This window comes from Condylostylus longicornis, unplaced genomic scaffold (assembly GCF_029603195.1).
Source record: "Condylostylus longicornis isolate FDR11 unplaced genomic scaffold, ASM2960319v2 ptg000072l, whole genome shotgun sequence".
Classification (NCBI taxonomy): Eukaryota; Metazoa; Arthropoda; class Insecta; order Diptera; family Dolichopodidae; genus Condylostylus; species Condylostylus longicornis.
The window spans coordinates 3060425-3082844 of record NW_026578040.1 but is presented as its reverse complement, the minus strand read 5'-3'; the positions used below and the strand labels follow the sequence as shown (position 1 = coordinate 3082844).

Here is a 22420-nt window from a genome sequence, read left to right as displayed (position 1 = left end):
GGTGGTAAGCCAAAACCTTTGGTGAATCCACCCTCTTTGGAGGCTGACCCCACGGATTCTGGGGGGGGTCACTTATTGCATTTAACTACAGGTACGAAACAATCTAGTATCTTGACAAACGCCAGTATTGGTTCCAGGAGCTCGCTAACTAAGCGTACTCCTCCCGAATCTCCTGCTTCTTCTACAAACTACTTAAAAGAGTGTGAAGAACTGCGAAAAAAAATGGTAGAGAACGAAGCTCTCCTACATAAACTCTTGGAGGAGCTAAGCGAGGTGAAATTGGAAAATAAAAATCTGAGAGCTGCACTGGAGATGAAAGTCTCAGCGAGGAACTTTAGGAGCAACAGCAGTGAGGACCTAACGGGTTTTGAAACAGATGCAAATGCAAACTGGGTAGCAAAAACTACCAAAAAACACAAGAAGAGAAAGGCCAATTCTTCCCCGGAAATGGCTAAAGAAACTGCATCTATCAGTAAAAATGTTAAACCAAACCTATCACATTCTAAAAATGATGCTTATAACGGGGCTTTATCCACCAGTTGCAAAGATATTAAAAAGTCAACTGGTCAGCTGCAAAAACCTGAAGTTCCTTCAAAGAACGCTTCCAATATATCTACTGGATGCAAATCGGATAAAGAGACAGCTGATAAAGTAATAAAAGATAGAAGGCCTCCTCCTATTAACATAGTTGGAATTGTAGATCATCTAACATTCAGCAAAAACGAAAGTATCCAGAAAATTTATGATATCAGATCGATATTAAATATTCCTGTAAAAATAGAGGCATTGAGGAAAAATTCGAATCAAATTCCTCAATGTAAAAGATGTCAGGATTTTGACCACACCAAAAAATACTGTAAAAAGCTCCCAAGGTGTCTTAAATGCGGCGGAGATCATCTCACCGCGTGCTGTGATCTCGATAGGAGCGCTCCAGCAAAATGCGCTAACTGTGGCGGCAATCACCCAGCGAACTATCGGGGATGTGAAGTAGCAAAAGAGTTGCAAAGACGAAGGAACCAAGCTGTTCAAAATAAAAAGCAAGGAAAAGAAACCTTAATCCAATTATGCCAAAGACTCCAAAAACCCCTGCGTTAGACCAACCAGCGGTTCCGAAAGTGATCACCCCTCATAACAAGAGCCCGCATCCTAAGATGTTAGGAAATAGAACTTTCGCCCTAGCAGCTTCAAGTAACACTACCCCAAGTAAGTCTGTGGAGGTAATGATAGAATTAATTTTAAAGAAACTAGAGCAATCCGAAGCCCAACAAACGAAACTTTGGAATCGACTGGACAACATAGAAAATAAAATAAACACGTGGCGCATTAAAAGATGACACATACTTTAAGAATAATGACGTGGAATGCTAATGGACTAACCAATCATATCCAAGAGCTAGAAATCTTTTTGCATAAAAAAGAAATAGACATTTGTCTTATTTCGGAAACTCATTTTACGAGAGAGTCCTGTTTAAGGGTGCGGGGTTACAAGCTCTACTCTGCTTTACATCCCGCAAACAATGCAAGGGGAGGATCATGTATCATAGTTAAAGAAAATATCAAACACGTTCTGGAACCCGAAATCGAAGAAGAAAGTATGCAGATAAGCTCGGTGAAAATAAGGAAATTAAAATTTCGGCCATTTATTGCCCTCCAAAACATAACATGAGGTACGCAGACTACAAAGAAATGTTAAAAAGAATGGGTAACCACTTCATATTAAGAGGAGATTTTAACGCTAAAAACGTATTTTGGGGCTCTAGATTAACGAGTCCTAAAGGAAGGGCTCTCTATGAAGCTGGGAGAGAACTAAATTGCTCTTTCTTTTCTTCGGGAAAACCTATATACTGGCCTAATGACCCGAACAGATTGCCTGATGTTATTGATTTCTATATTGCTAGAGGTGTAGCTGAAAACTATATTAGCATTGATGAAAACTTTGATCTCAACTCTGATCACTCGCCTGTGATATTAACTATAAGTGAAACCATTATAATGATTGACGATGCTCCTAGATTAGCTAATAAAACAACTAATTGGACTCAGTTTAGAGAAGAACTTGACGAAATTATTGACGACAAAGTGTCCTTGAGGAATGAAGCTCAACTAGAGGAACAGCTTGATTCGTTTATCACTAATGTCCAAGGTGCCATTTGGAACAATACTATTCAAATTAGAAAACCGGTGGCCAATGGCAACCTCAATTGTCCTATAGAAGTCAGGAGGCTCATCAAAGAGAAAAGAAAGGCCCGAAAAATATGGCAAGTCACACGCTGCCCAACTGACAAAACTAAACTCAATAAGCTGAGCAATAAACTTAAAGTTCTACTAAAAGACATTAAAAACGAAACTATTGCCAATCGCCTTCAAAATTTGACAGCTGAAAAAGACACTGATTACTCGCTGTGGAAAACAGTGAAAGGTATCAATAGACCTAGAGAACTAAATCCGCCAATCAAAAAGGATGACGATTCTTGGGCCTCGGATGATAAAGAAAAGGCTAACGTGTTTGCAAATTATCTCGAAAAGATATTTGAACCTCTACCAAGACAGACGCATCTGGAAAACATCCAACTTCACGCTCCTCCAGTTAAAACCCAGATTAAGAAAATAAAGCTTAGTGAATTGAGAAATGAAATAAAAAATACCAAGAACAAAAAGGCACCTGGGTATGACCTGATCACAGCGGACATACTTAAGAAACTTCCACTGAAAGCTCTAAAGATGCTGCTTTATCTATACAATGCTTCCTTTCGTTTGAATTATGTACCTGGGCAATGGAAAGCAGCTGAGGTTCTGATGATTGTCAAACCTGGTAAACCAGCAAACGAAACTAAATCTTACAGACCGATCTCTCTCTTGCCTATTCTATCCAAAATTTTTGAGAGATTGCTGCTAAACAGAATGAAACCCGAAATAGAAGCAAGAAAACTCATTCCGGACCATCAATTTGGTTTCAGATGTAAACATTCTACCATTGATCAGGTACATAGAATAACCGATTTTATTGAAAATGCCCTGGAAAAGAAGCAGATAGGCGCAGGGGTCTTCCTGGATGTAGCAAAGGCCTTTGATAGAGTCTGGCACGAAGGTCTACTGTTTAAAATAAATCGAGATTTACCCGATCCATTTGGTCAAATAATAACTTCGTACCTTTCCGACAGATGTTTTAGAGTAAAGCAAGGCTCTGAATACTCGGAACTAAAGCCTATTAGGGCTATAATTTTTTTTATAGAAATTTTTGTACGTTTTTTTTTTTTTTTTTCACTTTTTATATTTTTACTATTTAAAAAATTCATTGTTGGTGCATATAATTTTTTTTTTAATCATTTTTGTGAAATTCGATTTGAAACTTCAATTCAACATTAAAATAAAAGAGCAAAAAAAAAATTTGTTTTTTTAATAAAAAGTTGCAGCAAATGGAAACAAATTGCAGTGTTACATTAAATTGTGTTAAATTGCACCAGAATTTTGCAATTGCAGGAAAATGAACAACACTGGCTTGGTGGCCTGACAGATGGCATTAACTACCTTAAAATTTGAGTTAGCTGACAGTAATATTTTTCTTTTGTCAAGAGTAGCAGCAAAAATTTGATATATTCATTCCAAATCAATTGTCAATTTTAAGAAATTTTAAGTTCATATAAAAATGACAGCTTTTCAACCCTGATGATAATTTGTTTAGATTTTTGCACGCAAAAGCGAAAATAAAAGGGAAAATTTTAATAACATTTCAAAACCTAATTTTTATGTGATTAATAGTTTGGTAGAAAATTGCTAGTTTTCTTAAACAGGAAAGGATTACATTAAAATTTATAAAAAAATATGAAATAAAATGGATAATATTAAAGTTAAATCAATCGATCAAAATTCGAATGACAAATTTTACACGGAAGAAAAATCTGATGATGAAAGTTCAGAACTCAATAGAATAGAAAAAATACCCAATGGAAACATTGAACATTTAAATACAACTCATTCCCTTGAACTATTAAATAACAACGAAACGCATGAAAGAAGGTCAGATGAACCTACTGAGCTCAGTTTTGAAAAATGTAAGTAGAATTTTACATTATCTTAAAAATTATTAAGAAATAAATTTTGGATATTACGTAGAATTTTTTTTATCAAATTTTTATACATATATAATACATATGTATATGCATATATTTAGTTTGAAATATTCATGAGACATACTTTTAAAATAACACATAATGTATAGTTACCTATGTATAGTATATAAGAACCACGAAGTGTTTAGGAAAAAAAATTTGAATGACATTGGATGGGTAGGTGCCTACAAAAAGTCGTATTAAAATTAACCAATCTTTGATAGGCTGATGCAATACTTTTACAAAAAGAATTTTTGATTGAACTATATTTTTCACTAACATATAATAAATGCTTATATATTAACATAGTTTATAATTGTCGATAAATGTCTACATTTTTTTATTAATTTTAGTTCCGGAAAATTGCGAAGAAAAAGAGAAACGTCAACAAATTGAAAATGCACTGTTAAACTCTAGAACACTAAATATTTATCAAGATTTTGCACGATCAGATTATGGTTTAGTAGGTGATGATTTACGACGCAAAGTGTGGCCAATATTAGCTGGGGTTGACCCAGACAATATCGAACCAGCACCAAAACTATCTGATTTGAAATCACATCCTGAGTATAATCAAGTTATATTAGATGTAAATAGATCAATCAAAAGATTTCCACCAGGCATTCCATATGAACAACGTAAATACAATAATTATTTCTTTTTTTTTTTATATATATGTACCTATAAGAAAAACGAATTTAATAAAACTGACGCACTATGAAATATTGCAGGTATTGCCTTACAAGATCAACTTACAGTATTAATATTACGTGTAATTACAAAATACCCACATTTGAAATATTATCAGGGTTATCACGATGTTGCTATTACTTTTTTGCTAGTCGTTGGAGAAGATGTTGCATTTCATGTTATGGAAATCTTATCAACAAATCATTTAGTTGAATGTATGCAAGAAACAATGGAACCAACACAAAAACGTTTAATGTTTTTGTATCCAATAATAGAACACGAAAATGAAGCATTGTGTAGATATTTACAAAAATCTTCAGTTGGAACATTATTTGCCTTGCCATGGTATTTAACTTGGTTTGGACATAGTTTAAATTCCTATAGATCAGGTGCAACAATTGGAACTAATTATTATCTTTAAACAAAACTATTTTTTTTTATAATTTTCTTTAAAGTTGTGCGATTGTATGATTTTTTCCTGGCTACTCCATTCCTTTTACCAATATATGTTACTGCGGCTATTGTGTTATATCGTGTTGATGACATTTTCAAAGAAGATTGTGATATGGCTAGCTTACACTGTTTTTTATCACAGGTAACTAAACTAAAATGACAAAAAAAATAAGTAATTTAACAAGTTTAAAATAAAAGCTTCCAGATGATTTACCATTTGAATATTTATTAAAAAATGCTGAGGAACTTTATAAAAAATATCCACCAAGTAAAATGGAAAAGGAAGTTGAAGAAATGATGATAAAAGAGTACATTTTTTTGGAATCATTTTTAATTCAGTAAAAAAAACATTTTTATTTTAGGAGAAAACAAAGAGCTTTTGAAGAGGAGCAGGCAACATTACGTCGTAAAGCTTTATTGGAAAGAAGAGCTATTAACTCAAAATCGAAATCGATTGTTAGTAGATATTTTTCACAACTACTGTTAACAAAACGAACAATATTTGTTACAACAGCATTTTCAATACTATTTGGTCTCTATGCTTATTATTATAAAACACAATTATTAAGTAGTGGATTTAGCTGAGTAAGTATTTACTTCCCACTAACAAAAAATATCGGTACGAATGTGCATAAAATACCTTCAACACAATGGGCTATTGGTTTTTCTATTCCATAAAGAGAATTGAAAATTTTTTGAAAAAAAAATATTTTGAAATTTGTAAATAAATAATATTTTTATAATTTGTTATTTAATTTGTTAAATGTTTGCAAATAGCAAAAATCTTTTCTTTTTTTAAAGTTTTGGAAAAAAAGAAATAAATACAAAAGTTAGAAAGGCAAGTGGGAAGTACATAAAAAAAAAACTTATTGAAAAAACTAAAATATTAAAAGAAAAAATATAATTTAAGAAAAGTTATTATATATAGTATTGTTTTGTAACTTTAATGATAATAATAAAAAGAAATTTTTAAATTTTTGGATATCGCGGAAATCAAAACGTTTTTAAAAAATATTTTTGGCATAATTAATTTATATTAGTTAAAATCAAGAATCACAAAAAAAGCAATTTTTATTTTATAATCAATAATAGTTTTAATCGAATTCTATCATTTTTACACAATTCATTAAATGTTAAGGGCTACACGTTGAATCTTTTTCATTTGTAAAATATGTGACCGATTAATTAAAAAAATATCTAATAAAATTAACATTTCAAGTTTAAAAAATGTAAAATTATGTGGGCAATTCCTGCATAATTTTAATATTACAAAATTGTTTTTTTATATTTGAATTATATACTTTCCTTCTTAATAATTGCAATATGTACTTATTTTTCTGATTTTTGAAAATTATATACGAATACATACTTTGAAATTTGAATCAGATCAGTTTAATTATAATGTTTTAATATTTGTGCCTTTGCGGGATAACTTGAAAATGAAGTTTTCCATATTGAGATTTACAATTCACAAGAAAACTTGATTGAATTGAATTTTGTTTTTGTTGGTACTTTAAGATCATGGTCGTTATGTTTCGCTTAAAACTTGAACTACAAAACACAAATATCAATTGTGTGGCATATACAATAGTTGCCAAAGAAATTGTAGTTTTAATTAATGGTTATACATACATAATTAAGTTTAACCTGCATCCATTTGAATAGCGTACATTTTAGGTACAATATGTTACCAAAGAAGAAATTTTATGTTTTTGCAATAAAATCTCTAAATTTTTCGCGTCGGTATTCATACTTTTTATGTAAAGTTTTTCTTCAATTTAATTTACAACTCACAAACCTATTTAAGTAAAGTGCAGTTGCTCTTTGAACAAGAAAAATTTAGAAACTCATTGAATTTTAAAAAAAAAAATGAAGTTAATTTGTTTAATTATTTAAAAATTGTTATTACTAAATTATTATTTCAATCGGAGACTCATTTTGTATTTAAATAACAACAAGAAAAAATTTAATTTCTGCTTATAATAATATAGTGCATGTAGTTAAAGAAATAATATGATTTGTAAATCTTTTTTAAATAAAAATTTAATCACAACAAAAACATAATAATGAATTCCAGCCGAGTAACAAGATTAAAGTGAAGCAACCAAACATAGAGTTATCTTTTTATTAGGTATGCAACTGTTCGTTGCTCTAACGTCGGGGTTGGAAAATTAAATTTTTAAACACAAAGTAATTTATGTACATAAAATAAATAAAATAACTAAAATTGAGATGTGTTGTATAAGATTATGTGAAAATTACGTATTAATAAATATTATATATGTAGATAACTTAAAAAACAAATAACGTATTTTTTTTTATTTCTTAACTTTTATGTTTTATACTTATTTTTTCTTACAATTTATTTTTCATTTTAAAGTTATACATACAATAATATCAACAATCGGATTATTGAAATGATTTATTTTTTTTTTAAAATTTGAATTCTTTGTATTTTTTGTTTGTTTTAGTTGTATCAGTTTGCTGTCGTTTCCTTTTTGATTTTTGGCGGGCAACATGCTCTGCCAACATATCTGATAAATCTTCTTTTTGTAAATGACTTTGTTGCTCTCGCATTTGCTGTTCATATCGTTGAGCCATAGCATCATTGTCTAAATCTAATTCAGATGGATCTAGAGCCAATTCGACCATGCCCTCTCCGCTACTAATTGGTGGAGGTGGAGGGGCTCTCATTTTATTAACACCCGAAATATCATAGATATGAGTTGAACCCATCATTGCAGCACCTACGCGATCACCATGCTTTTCAGGAAGCACTTGATACAAAACTGGTGTTTCGTTACTAAAAAAAATTAAGTAAATATTTTTGGATATTTTTTCCAAGATATTTCAAATTTCTCACTCTTCCATTTCTGCTTCGATTTTCTTCTTCCTTAATTCAATATTTTCGGGAGTCTCCATTCCCGCTGGAATACTGGTCAATCCGGATGGTGTGACTAAACCTTCAGCTGGTGTTACTAAGCCAGTTTCATCGGCTCCGTTAACTAAATCTTCACCTTCTTCTTCTTCCTCTTCTTCAGAAGATTCTTCTGATTCTGATTCAAGTTCACCCCATTGATTCCTTTCTATATCACCTTCGTCAATACCACTCTGATTGAAAATGGAAGTTGGGGAAAATAAAAATTAAAAAAAGATGTTAATAGTAAATTATTTATACTTACATCTAAGTCGACAATGTTCGTTCCAAATACATCCCCATATAATGGTTTACCATTTTCATCAACAGGAGGCTTACCCCAACCGCCTGCATGATAACCAAATGAGCAACCTTCTGGTATTGGTGCATTCAAACCAGGAATTTTCAAATTAGGATAACTTGGGGGTGGTCCGTAACGTTGTTGTGCAATCAACCATGGCGGAGGAATTTTATGGCAATTAGGACCTACTGGCATACCCAATGCAATTCTTAATTCCTCTGATAGATCTCCCGGTTTTTTCTCTTTTAAACGAGTTTCATATTCTTTTCCTTCATAGTACAAATCACCGTGAATGGACATTTTCGGTTTAGTCTGCCATTTGAAGAAAGCATCATGCAATTTTTGATAATCAATATCAATTTTACCCATTTTAGGACGTGCACGTTCTCGCATTTTTGCCTTCAAGGTTTTTGAATCATCCTTTTCTTGTAACGACTCACGCATTTCCATTATGCCAGTCTTTTTAATAAATGCTGGTAGATCAAAAGGAGGCTTTTCAATACCTCTCTTTCCTTGCAAGTATTTACGTTTGAAACACCAATGCCTTGGCACTTGGACTGTATTTCTGTGCGCTTTCAATTGTACCAACAATTTTGGATCTCGAGCTGTTACGTCGTGCATTTCTACAACGTCGGGCCTGGCAACAAGCTGTTTTAATTCAGCTACACTTAAACGGGTTAACTTTTTCAATTTTCGTTTTGACAACTTTTCTTTATCTTCCGTTTTCTCAATTTCCATGTCATCATCTTCTTCTTCTAAGAGCTTTTCAACGTTTTTCGCGGCAGCTTGACTTTGTTCTAATGCCGTACCAGTCTTTTCATTCTCTGGCAATTTTGGTTTGTTTTCCAATTTAAATATTTCGAAAATTCTGTAAAACTGACGATACATTGGTGCCAAATCAGCAACAGTTATCCTTTCTGGAACATATTCAATAGCTACATCATCATTTTTGCTTTCCTTATTATTTGAAACCTCATTTTCTTTATTTTTTTCTAAAGGTTCATCATCCTTTTCATCAAACTCTCTCTGAGCGTTTTGTCTAGCCTTTCTGTTCAACTTTTTTCGCTTTTTTTTACGTTTACTTTTATCTTTTTTATTTTGCGGCTTATTCGCTTCCTTGTTCGCTCCAGATTGGGCATCGTCCTCATCAGAATCTCCTTCGGCATCTGCATAATCTGTACTTATGACACCACTAGGTACGGATGGTTTGCTAGGCTCTTCTGATACAGTAAATATCTCGCTTCCATCTTGATAATCAGCTGCACGAATATCTTTTAAGGCTAAAGCATCTTCTAGAGCTTTTGGAAAAATTAATTCCTTGTCCTTTTGATCTTTTGTTTCATCTGTTTCCTCATCTTCGCTTTCCTTATTGGAGTCCTCTTTCTTCTCGCCATCTTTTACACTTTCTTCTAAATTTTCAGAATTTTTTTCAATGTTATCTGGTTTAGCTACTTTTACAGACATTAAGGGTATTGGTCCCCCCTTTGGTTGGTCTAAATTGGATTGTGGTGAATTTTGCCTAATTTGATTTTGTCCATTTGGATTTGGTTGGGGCCTTGATGATGGCCAATTCCCGGGAGGGGCTTTGTTTAATATGGGTGGGGGCATAACTGGTGGTGGAATGCCAGGTGGCGGAAGACCCGGTGGAGGAATTGGTGGAGGCGGAAGGGACATCCCTACAGGAGGAGCTACGGGAGCATTAGGCAATCTAATTGGTGGAGGAGGTGTGTTAAGTGATCCTTTTGGACGCGCCTTTAATTAAATTTTAATTAAATATTATTTACTTCTAAACAAAAAAATACTTACGTCATTATAATCAACTACTTTTCTTGGTTCAGCCATTTGCTGTACAACTTATAGTATTGTATAAATTGTAGAATATTTTACATCAATATAGCCTAAAAAGCTGCTGTTTTCTGTTCAATATTAATTATTATATTTATTACCGAATACCGAGTACTAGTGACTGCTTCTGTTGTCAAAATTAAGTTATAGAAATATAGAATGTATCGGCGTTATAAAAATTTTCAAACACACGGCAGCACTAAAGAAGTTTTCTATATTACTAGAAGGTGACACAGGTAAAAAATTCATACAACATGCCCCTGTACATGGTATTACATGGTCTTCTTACAGAGAGTTTATGCATAAGCTGAGTATCATACAAAAGAAATTGTAATCAAAAAACTCTCTTTGTGTAGGCGTATTTCAACAAAGTTGTAGTAATCATAAACTCACCCGAGAAGAATTTTATTTTTTGTGAATTTACTATTAAGTTTTTCAGAATATACGTTTTTCAATTTTTTTCTAAACTGTACACAACTCACGTAGATTTAAAGGCGTTTAAACTCAATGTCTGAACGTTCGGACAATACTATTAACCAATCAAAATGCTTCATTTTTTTACACATTATGCAAAACTGAAAAGGCTTGTCAGATATCAGTCACATGCATGTAGTTCGGTAATAAGAGGAAATCGAAAATATTTCTTGTATGTAGATGTAGAATGTACTGTAAAAATTACTTTATTGTAGTGTAATGTAAAAATTACGTTATATAATAGTGAGAGGAGACGCTGCCGTTAGTCTTAGAAATTTTATGTTTACCAAAAATTAAGGAAAAATGAAATGTGTACGTTTAAACAAATGAAATAAAAGCATAAATATAAAAAAAAAATCGTTTATTAAAAAGAATAATGGCTAGATAGTTCTAAAATAGTTCGCTTCATATGACAGAAGTTAAAATACAAAATCTTGAATACACAACTAAATTAACAAGTAAATGAGCTATTTTTTGACAACGTCAAAGTATTTGCTAAGTTAATATGACTTTTCAAAAATTAATTAATAATATTTCTAATGACAGAAAAAATGACGGATTTAAACTTTAATGTTGTCTCGTAAAAGATTCTAATAACTTATTAAAAAATAACTTTTTGGTATAGGTAGAATGGATAAAGTCTAGTTTCACATACAACCATAGTGATTAAAGTGACTTTTGTCAACTATTTTAACAATTGGCAAACATGATGCGAAACATCAAAAGATATATGTAATTTTTCATTACGTTTTCAAATCAATTGCCATTTTTTAGTGATATATTGAAAGTAATAGAAGGCAAAAAAATAAAAAAAAGGAAAGATTTAGTAAAAGGAAGTGTATTTTAAATATTTAACCAAAAAAATTTTATTCAAAAAATTTTATCTGAAATTATTTTACACTGAAGCTGAAATTTTTTAATTCATCGAAAATATACGTAAGTAAAAATTAATTTTTTTTTGTAAGACGCCATTTTGTTTTAAAATTTTAAAGATAAAAAAGTCGTGAATTTGTGTTTAAAAATCTTTGTAGAGTAAGAAAAAGTAGAATCAATTTAAAATATATGAAAAAATAGGTCCCATCTAAAAATTTTGTTTCTTCGAAAAAATGTATTGCAAATTTTATAATTAGATTATTCCATGTTTGGTGTGCGGATTGTACTATAATATGACGTAGGCTTTTGTAGGGTGTGCGATATATACATACAATTTTTTCACAAACTAAAATTTTGGTGGCTGCATTTCCAAAAATAATTTCTAATATTGATATTACGATATTAAATAGCAAAGGGGACAATAATAATGATTGTTTTTCGGCTAAATGATAGAAAATTGCAAGGATAAGCAAATGATGCCCCTATTATAACTGCACGTTACAAGATAAATTAAAATAAAAAGCAATGAGTGTGCATTAAACCATATACAGAATTTTTTTAGTTTTCTTAAAATATTTAAAAATCAATAAAAAGTGATTTCTTTAGATAGTATTTCTTAATGAAAAGATGAAAATCAACTACCTAATTAAAAAATTGGTTGGAGATGTGAATATGTTGTTACTAAACAATATCTAAATTAAAAAGAGAAGTTTAAAATGTAAACGTAGATAAATTGATTAACTATAATATGATTTAAAATATAAAGCAAAAAGCGAAACAAAAAGTTACATGCACACAATGTGCATAATATTTCCAAAATCTAAACATCTTAAAGTTGATTTTGATTTCTGCTTTTACATCAGGGCTATTAAATGGTTCGAGGTGGAAGAGGATACAATTTTGGTGGGCAGAGAGACCATATGGGAAATAGCCGTGGTTCCTATAGAGGTTCAAGTTCTAATTACTATAGTTCACGTACTGGCAGCAGTCGAAGTGGAAATTATGGTAGTAGTCACAGTCACGGAAATTACAGATCAAGTCAATATGACTACGATTCTCGAAGTTCTAGAGATAAACATTCTGATCGTGAACGTAAAAGACATCTTTCGTCTTCTAGAGAATGTTCTATTGACCGAAAAAGGTCCAGACATGAGAATTCAAAATTAGATTCAAGTTACTCATCATCATCGTCTTATCATCGACGACTTGATAATTCAAATCGACGTCAAACTCCACCGCCTCCAAGCTTGTCATCCAGTAAAGCTTCTTCGTCTTATCGTAATAGTAATACTCGGCGAGATGGTTCACAACGTAGAACGAATCTAAGTTCTCGCCGCTCAAGTTCTATGGGTCCTCCAAAAAATTTAGCGCCTCGAACACGAATACTATCCAGACCAAGGGGCACAATAAGTCGCCTTCGAGGTTCTACACGTAACACAATTCGTTTGTCGACTAATTCACGAATAGCTACTCGGGCTCGCCGCCCTGTTACTGATATGCGCATAATGCGTAAAAGATTGATTTTCACTAGCCAAAAAGACCGAGCTAGAAGAATTAAATTAGCAAGGTTAACAAGCTCTTTAAGAAAACGTCGAGAAGTTGATAAAAGCAGCCATGAAACTTCGAAATCTGCTAGTCGTCGTTCACGTACTGAGAAAAGCAACAAGACTGATGAAGAGGAAAAAAGTCGGTCGAAGTCTAAATCAGTTAGCAAGGATTCTAAAAAGAAATCGAAAATATCAAAACCAAAAGCGGATGATGACAGTAGTGAAGTTAATGACAAAACTTCCGATAAAGAAAATAAGAAGGAAGCAAATGACAAAAAAAGTGGAACCAATGACAACACTCAAGATGAAGATCAAAAAGAAGATGAAACAAATGAAAGAGATTCAGAAAAACGGGAAAAGAAAACAAAAGATATTGACGAAAATAAAAGCAGTGCAAAAAAATCCGATCGGCGCTCTAGAACTAGGTCTTTAAGCCCTAGAGGGAGGCGTTCTTACATCAAACTAACTTGCGTTCAATGTCACATGAAATGTTTGACCTTCCAAGACTATAACAATCATTTATACTTGCGAGTGCACAAAGTTGCGATGCAACGTTTAGCTTTACGACAAAAAGCTCAGCTTTCTGCAATGCGTCTTAAACAACGAAACGCTCAAAGAGAGCTTGAAGAATCTTCAAAAGAAGATTTGGCAAATTGTAAGCAGCAGTTTTGTATGTTGTGTCGTCTAAATTATTGCATACCAAAAGAAAAGCATCAATTATCTGAACACCACCGTAATATGAAGAAATTTTTAATGCCTTATTGCAACATTTGTCACTTTTCGTTTCAAAGTCCAATGATGTATGAAAATCATCGATGCTCTTTAGAACATATTAAACGTAAAGCTCGTACATCTAAAAAATCGCATAGTGAAAGTAGTGATGAAGAAAGGGAAGTTGATTTGGCCAATTTTACTACAGTTGATTCGGTTGGTGAAGTCGATTATCAAAATGACAACGAAGAAAACACTGAAAACAATGAAGATGATAAAGAGAAAGTTCTTGTTGGAACTGAATATGTTAAAAAAACTGAAGCATTTTATTGCGATTTATGTCGTATATATTTCCCAGCAAAAGACGATGAAGAAACTACTATTAAAAAACATTGTGCTATGCGAAGTCACTTGAAATCTTATTTGAGATATAAAGACGATCAATATCTGCAAGTTGAAGCTGAACGTGTGCAACGCAAAGAAAATAAAGAAAAAAAATCTGGTACTGATGAAAAAGCTCCAAGTGAAGAAAAGGAAAGCGAAGCCGGAGAAAATCAGCATGAAGTTGATGATGAAGATATTGTTGAAGATAAATTATGGCAAGATGTAGATAAAGATTTAGGGGACTTATTACGTGAAGTTGGCCCAAAAGAAGAAGAAGAAGATGAATCTGTCCTTAATTTAGATACAGAGAGATTTGACAAGTTTAAAAATAGTGACAAATCAGATAAATTAAATGGCAACGTGAAGGCTGAAGAGACCGAAGAAAATGAAACTAACGATCAACAACCAGAAGAAGATGATGAAGAAGTAACAGGCAAATCTAAAGAAAATGAAAATGATAGCGGCGAGACGAGTATAACAGAAACGAAATAAATCTCTACAAAATAATGAAGATTTGATTGAAATTTGATATATACAAATACTTTTAATAATGGAAAGTAATCAGGTTACAAAATAAAGACAAACATAAAATAAAAGGAAAATATTTTTATATTAATTTTACACATTCATTTTTGTATTATCGATAGCTATAAATAGAAATTTTTACTTTTTTTCCTTTTTTCTGATTTCTACTATTTCAGTTTTATTTAAAAATGTTCTTTATTTATTTTTTATTACTATTTTTATTTTAAAGCTAAAGTAAAATTTAAGGATAACTATCGATAATAATTTCTTAAATGCTTATTAATGTATAAGTTTCTCCTATTTTTCAGAATTCGAAGGTAAGTTCTATTAAAAATTAGAAAGTAAAGAGTAAAAAGAAGATATTCGTAAAACAATAACGTATATGAAAAATAAATTGCTTCTCTTGACTGAATAAAAATAAAAAATTGAACATAAAACAAAAAAGAAAGAGAAATATGAATGATCAAAACGGATCAGGAGGGGGAGGTGGTACTGCTATACAAGCTCCACCAGCACCTGCCTTGCCAAGTTTAATGGCTCAAGCAATTCCTCCACCTATTCCGTCGCCAGGCCAAAATAGTAATTCTGGGTATAGCAATATGTATAATAACTATCAACAAGAAATGTATAACTATCAGCAGCAACAATATGCCCAGCAATACGCATATTACATGCAATATGCTCAGATGCAACAGCAGCAACAACAAAATTCAAATAACTCACAGAATAAAGCCTCAAATGCTCCTCCCGGTTTTAGTAATGCTGTTATATGTAATGATGATGATTTTAAAAATGACACTCCTCTGAATAATTCCTCATTTAATATGAACACAAAAAATTCACAACAGAATAGGTCACCATTTTTTTCTCAGCAAAATAATAATAGTAACAATAACAGTAATGGTGGTAAAAATTCTTTTGGTGGTATTAGATTTAATTTAAATCAACAGAAGAGAGTAATAAGTGGACCCAATCCTTTGAGTTCACCTCTAAATCAAAGTAATCAGAATCAAAATAATAATAGTAATAGTAATAATAATAATAATGTAGGCGGTGGTGGTGGGGGTAAAAAAAAAAGGAAGCGCAATAAAAATAAGCAAAATCAACAACAACAACAACTACAACAACAACAGCAGCAGCAGCAACAACAATCACAGCAACAAAATTTACAATCCCAGCAAGCACAATCGCCACAAAGCCAGTCTATGAATGGAATGATGTTTAATACCCCACCTCCTCCGTTACTTCCAGATTTAACAAAACCTCCACCACCATTACCACCAACTCTTCATTCACCTGTATCTAATAGCATGTCAAATAGTAATAATATGTCATCTCCCATAGCCTCTCAAAATTCTCATTTTCAATCAAATCAGTCAGTTGAAAAACAATCGCAGACTGGTTTTAGGAAACCAAACCCCTTTGATAATCCAACAGATGCTTGGCCAGATAGCTTAAATAACTATGTTGCACGTTGCTATGCAAAATGTGAAACTGATTTAGATAAAGATCAAATAGATATTTGTTTAAAAGGTAAGATTACGCAAGCTGCAAACCGTAATGAATTATGGACACGAGATTGGGATAACGAACCTATCCCAAGTGTCCATAGTGAAAGAAACAGTATAAAAATACAAGCAATACCTGGTCAAGTTACACCGTATATGAAAACTGGCCAATTTAATCAAAGTCAAAGTAATAATTTGAATAATTCGAAAAGTAAAGGCATATCACGGAGTCTAACTGCACGTCTAGGTCAACGATCTTCATTTAATTCAACAGGTTCTTCAAAACGTTCAAGGAGTCGGTCAAGGTTAGTAATTAGAAAAATAAAGTAATAAATTTTATTGAATATTTTCTCAAATTTAGATCCCCGTCTAATCGCAAAAGGCGTTCACGTAGCTCATCTGATTCACCGCAAAGAAAAACTCGTCGTAGCTCTTCTTCATCAACATCATCATCGTCAAATCGCTCAAATGATTTTATACCACTAAATAGTATCTATGGTAATAAAAAGCAAAACAAAAATGGTAAAAAAATGAAATTAAAGAGCAAAAACAGCTCTATTCATAGTAGTAATATTAACAATAAAAAAGCTCCTTTCTACTCTTCATCAATTGGTGGAGCCGTTGATGATGATTCAGATCGTTTGCAACAACGTGCAGCTAGATTTGCTCAAAAGAAATCTGTTGCATCTGTTGCGAATTCCCTGAATAACTCATCATCAAACAATTCTTCATCTACAACATTATCTCTTACTACAAAAAAACGTAAATTAGGCCAGCAAACAAGAATATTTATTGACGATTCTGCTGTAGACACATCTTTAGATTTGAGCAATATTCATATAACAGGTTCATGTCGTAACTTAGAGAAATCATTTTTAAGATTAACAAAAGCTCCGGCGCCAGAAGAAGTACGTCCAGCTGAAGTTTTAGTTTTTTCTTTGCAAAATGTTAAAACCAAATGGGTGGAAAAACAAGATTATCATTACGCTTGCGATCAATTGAAATCAATTCGACAAGATTTAACCGTAACAATTCAAATAAAATTTAAAATTAATCTAGAAATTAAACTATTGTTTTTATATGCTTAAAGGTTCAAGGAATTCGTGATAAGTTCACAGTAGAAGTATATGAAACACATGCCCGTATTGCGATGGAAAAAGGCGATCATGAAGAATTCAATCAATGTCAAACACAACTTAAGATGCTATATTCAGAAGTTGGTGGTGATAATATATTGGAATTTACATCTTATAGAATTTTGTATTATATATTCACCAAAAATACTCTTGGTAAATAATTTTTACATCAAATATGACAAATTTCACTAAATTAAATGTATAATTTGGTTCTTTTTGCAAGATCTAACAACTGTGTTAAGATCATTAACAACAGAGCAAAGAGAGAAGGAAATTGTTGCATTTGCACTGAATTTAAGATCTGCGTGGTCATTGGGTAATTACTGCAGGTTTTTTCAATTATATAAAAATGCCCCATTAATGGCGGGTTATTTAATTGATTGGTTTGTTGAGAGAGAGAGGAAGCTCGCACTAAAAAATATTATTAAAGCGTACGTATACACATTATGATTTTGGAAACAATAAAATTTAAAACAAGCTTCAACCATAAAACTAAACAGGACTTTAAAAGTTCCTATTTTTTATATATATATAACATGTATAATATATATATATAATATATATGTATATATATACAATATATATATATATATATATATATATATATATATATATATATATATATATATATATATAGTATATATAATATATAATATATATGCAATATATATATATATATATATATATATATATATATATATATTAATATTATATATATATATATATATAAATATATATATATATATTAATATATATATATATATATATTTATATATATATATAATATATATATATATATATATATGTATATATATATATATAATATATGTATATATATATATAATATATATATATATATTATATAATATTATATTATATTTTTTTCGTTTTTAATTTCTTTTTAATTTCTGTTTTTAATATCAATTTTTTTTATTAATTTAGTTAAATTTTATTAATTTAATTTTTTTTACTTCCCACCGGTACTTTAAATTCATAAATTAAAATTTTTTTTTTAGCTTGTTCGTTTTAATAATGGCTTTCTAATTTATTAACTAATTGATTTATTTTGATCTAGTCATATTAATTATGGTATTTTTTAATTTTGAAACTATTAGTTTAATATGTAGGATTCGTGCTTTTTATTAGTGAAATTTGGATAAGAATTTGCACTTGTTGACCGAAACATTCTTATGTCATGACAATTCAGTCTTATTCAAATTTACTAAATAAACATTTTATAATATTTAATTACGAAAAAATTTAGACAACTAAATTCTTTTGTATATACCTAATTAAATGTAATTTTATATTAACAAAGTAGTTCAAAATTACTTTTCTTAGTCAAAAAAGCTTTTATATTTCATACATATTTATTTTCTTACTTTTATGTTTTTATTTCATTTTACTTGCAATTTATAAACAATTTTATATATATAATATGAAAAATTATGTATTGTATAATTTAGTTATCGTCCCAGTATTGGTGTCGACTTTATTACAAGGACTTTGGCATTCGATACAACAGAAAATTGTTCTAAATGGCTCTCAACTCTCTCATTATCTATGACCGGTCAAAATAATAGTCAAATCGATTGCAAAAATAGTATAAACGCGATCTAAAAATTTCAAAAATTAAAAAGAAAAAGTTATAAATCCCGTAATAAAAATAATAAAAGAGTTAATAATAATTCAAAAATGAAATGCAAAAATAATGAACATATATTAAAAGACAATTTACTAGATAATAAAAAATTATAATTAAAAAATGCACAAAAAGTGATATTTCATATTGAAATAATCAATTTTATACTCGTCATTTTGTTGTTATAGAAAATTTAAAATTATAAATTAAATATATCACATAATGTTTGTAAATCGAAAAATAGGTTTTAGGCATTTTGGACCACTATTTTATTTAAAAAATTAAGTGTTTTTAGTTTTTAATACTTTACTTTAAATTTTTTTATGTTTTATTTTATAATTTTTTAATTTAAAATAATGTTAAATTTAGAAAAAAAAAACTGTTGTTATCCAGTGTTTGTTGGATAGATTTTTTATGGACATTTTGCTCTTGATTTGTAGTAATAACAAAATTTTAATTTCTCACATAAATTGGGGGAATAATATAACACTCGTGCATTTCATGGAAAAGAAGTACATATTTTAAAATGTAAAATATTGAGGTTCAACTTTATAAGTAAAGGGATTTATTTTTTTATTTTGTCAAGCGAATAAATCAATTTTTGATTTGACACAGAGTTTAAATACTTACCGGGTATTGGAAGATATAATTGACTAAGGAGATGGAAGATGTTACAACAACAGTAAACGGAGATTATTTTGAGGACTAAAATTTGAATTGGATTGATGGCGAAATATTGAAAAGGCTAAAAGAAAATATAAACGAATTAAAGTGTTAAAAAAAATATTAAGGGTACATTTTACTCAAAAAGTTAAAGAAAAATTAACAACCAAAATGTTGCATTGCTCTTCTTTAGCATAAAATTAAAGATAACCATAGAAAAATCGTTTATAATGTGGAAACTGAAATGTTTACTTTCTTTTTTCAAAGAACTGGATGACAAAATTAATGAGTGTGAGAATTTCAAATTTTAAGCGGAAATGAAAAACAAAATTACGAAAGATAGCATATTAACTAACCTTTAAAAAATTAGTAGTTGATAAAGTAATTTAATACGGGATCTATTCATGTTCAAAATGAAATAGTAGAAGAAAAAATAAAAACTGGAATTAAAAAGAAGGTATGACATGATGATAGGAAAAAGCTGATTTGGTATGATTGATGAGCATATTTCGTTAGTCGAAGATTTTTCAAATAAAAACAGAGTTTACCTTAGAAGAGTTTTGCTTAAAAAGCATTGAATGATGCAATAAAATCAACAAAATCAGTGAATGCCCCTCTTAAATCAAAATGTTGCGGTTAACCATTTATTGATGTTTGGATGAAAAAAATTAAATTAATGAAAGATATAAAATATAACAATGAATTATCTTAAAATTGGAATAAAGAATGTGATCAAGAGAAAAATTTTTTAAGTTAACGCGAATATGAAATATGATTATCGAATTTCAGGTTGTTAATTTTTTTTTTAATTGGTATTAAAAATTTGAAAAATTAAGCAACTTCAGCAAAATTTCGTTTAATTCAATCTAACACTTGCGAAAGCTGAAAACATTCTTTGAGAATAGAACGCTGATACAGACATTTGGCATAAAATGACATGGCTTAATTTATAATTTTATTCTTCAAATTTTACGAATATTGTATAAAAATCATTACTGACTATTTTAATGGAAAAATATAATTATTTAGAAATTTCAAGAAATGGAAAAATTGAAAAATGAAAAAAAATAATTGGGTGAAAAGAAGGCAACATGGTTGAAATTTTCTCTTATTTCCTTTTGACTGTTATCTCAACGTTCTTAAAACTCATTGAAGCATTAACAATCAATTAAGATATATAATCACATTATACTACGTTGCAGAAGTCCGAAGCAAGAAAGCATTTACATTCTTCTATTGCTTTATTCAAAGATAAATTTTGAAGAAATGAGATTCTTCATAAATTGGACCCTATTTTTTAACAATTAACTACCCTAAAATATAAAAAGCTTATAATTAAATAATGAACTTTCATACTAAAAAAAATAAGTGAATTTTTGTTTTTATTTTTTTTTTTATTTAAATAAGTGTTATCGTGTTTTTTTTTCGAAAATAATGAGAGCCAGTAATTTAGGTTAAATTAACAAAAAAAAAATTAATTAAATGGAACATTTAATTTTAAAAATATAAGAAATAATTATTGAAATTAATATAAACAATTAAATTATATGCAAAAATTATTATAGATCTAGAAATTTGATGAAAGAACTTATATTATATAAATTTCAAGTGGTTTTTCCTGCTTTTTTTTTATACTTTATTAATAAATCTTGCAAAATCGATTACAAAAAAAATATATAAAGAAATTATATAATAATTAATTCGCGCGGGTGTAAGAATGTTAGATTTAAGTAGGAATTTACTAATTATAAAAAATTAGATGTTTTTAGGTATCCTTTTAATGGAATGTGTGTCCAGATGAGGAATGGAAAAACATCTTGGACATGTATATACCTATCGTGATACATAGAGGAGGAGAACTTTTAAAAAACAGGACATAAGGTGTGCAATGTACGAAATCCTCAGAACGTTTACTTATTACTTCCTTTGATCCTAAACCTCAGAATATACAAAAAATGAATCCCTTCAAATTTTTAGTTCCTTTCTAATTATTAATATTCCTGAAATATTATTTTAAGAAATCCTTTTTCGAAGTAAATTTCCTCCTTCAAAGGGATAAAAATCTTGCAAAAGCAAAAGTGGCTTATCAGAGTACTCATTTCATGGAATCAAACATTGGAAAATTTGTACGTGATTATTTATAATAACTTACATTGAACAAAAGAAAAAAAAACTTTAAAAAGATGTTATCAACAGATAATGGCATGTATGTAAAATATATTGTTAGTTAAAACATTTTAAAATCATATAAAAATTATGCAATGAAATTTATATATGAGAAGTAAAATAATAAGTATAATTCACTATAAAAAGAGAATATTTTGAATGGCAAATAAAATATTCCAAAAAGAAATATCAAAATTTTTTATTATTTATATATTATTTAATTAATTTTCTTAAAAGACTGTATTTGGCAATATATGTAGGTAGAAGGCGAAAATTATATTTGTCACCTGTGATCTTACTATGTAATTTGATTTTCGTGAAACGATTGGGTATTCAGAAAATGGTAAGGTAACACCAATCAGTTTGTTTCGTATTACCTTTCCGTTTCTTTAAAAAAACTACTTTGATGAGGCTCACTCAAAATTAATTAAATCTACTGCAGAATCAAATAATTCTAGTTTCTATATTGATGTATA

General features: G+C 29.8%; 3 protein-coding genes across 4 annotated transcripts; 2 read left to right on the top strand and 1 right to left on the bottom strand.

The window, feature by feature from the left end:
* The first annotated feature begins 3637 nt into the window (after positions 1-3637).
* On the top strand, positions 3638-6278 carry LOC129612436 (TBC1 domain family member 20). Its single transcript, XM_055526026.1, has 6 exons — positions 3638-4052; positions 4463-4747; positions 4841-5188; positions 5255-5394; positions 5451-5560; positions 5615-6278. The coding sequence occupies exons 1-6, from the start codon at positions 3833-3835 to the stop codon at positions 5835-5837; spliced, it is 1326 nt and encodes a 441-aa protein (XP_055382001.1). The 5' UTR covers positions 3638-3832; the 3' UTR covers positions 5838-6278.
* Positions 6279-7574: 1296 nt separating this feature from the next.
* Positions 7575-10447, bottom strand: LOC129612435 (splicing factor 3B subunit 2). The gene is made up of 4 exons (XM_055526025.1): positions 10277-10447; positions 8435-10222; positions 8116-8363; positions 7575-8055 (listed from the first exon to the last, which is right to left on the bottom strand). Exons 1-4 carry the CDS (start codon positions 10310-10312, stop codon positions 7686-7688), a joined length of 2442 nt encoding a protein of 813 aa, XP_055382000.1. The 5' UTR covers positions 10313-10447; the 3' UTR covers positions 7575-7685.
* Positions 10448-11552: 1105 nt separating this feature from the next.
* Positions 11553-21292, top strand: LOC129612497 (leukocyte receptor cluster member 8 homolog). Of its 2 annotated transcripts, XM_055526139.1 has the most exons (6): positions 11555-11725; positions 15138-16642; positions 16699-17362; positions 17428-17626; positions 17697-17904; positions 18940-21292. In XM_055526139.1, the coding sequence occupies exons 2-6, from the start codon at positions 15285-15287 to the stop codon at positions 19091-19093; spliced, it is 2583 nt and encodes an 860-aa protein (XP_055382114.1). In that variant the 5' UTR covers positions 11555-11725; positions 15138-15284; the 3' UTR covers positions 19094-21292. The 2 variants fall into 2 exon arrangements, with proteins under 2 accessions (XP_055382115.1, XP_055382114.1); XM_055526140.1 differs by lacking the exons at positions 15138-16642; positions 16699-17362; positions 17428-17626; positions 17697-17904; positions 18940-21292 and adding an exon at positions 12526-15084 and having other exon boundaries at positions 11553-11725.
* Positions 21293-22420: the final 1128 nt, after the last annotated feature.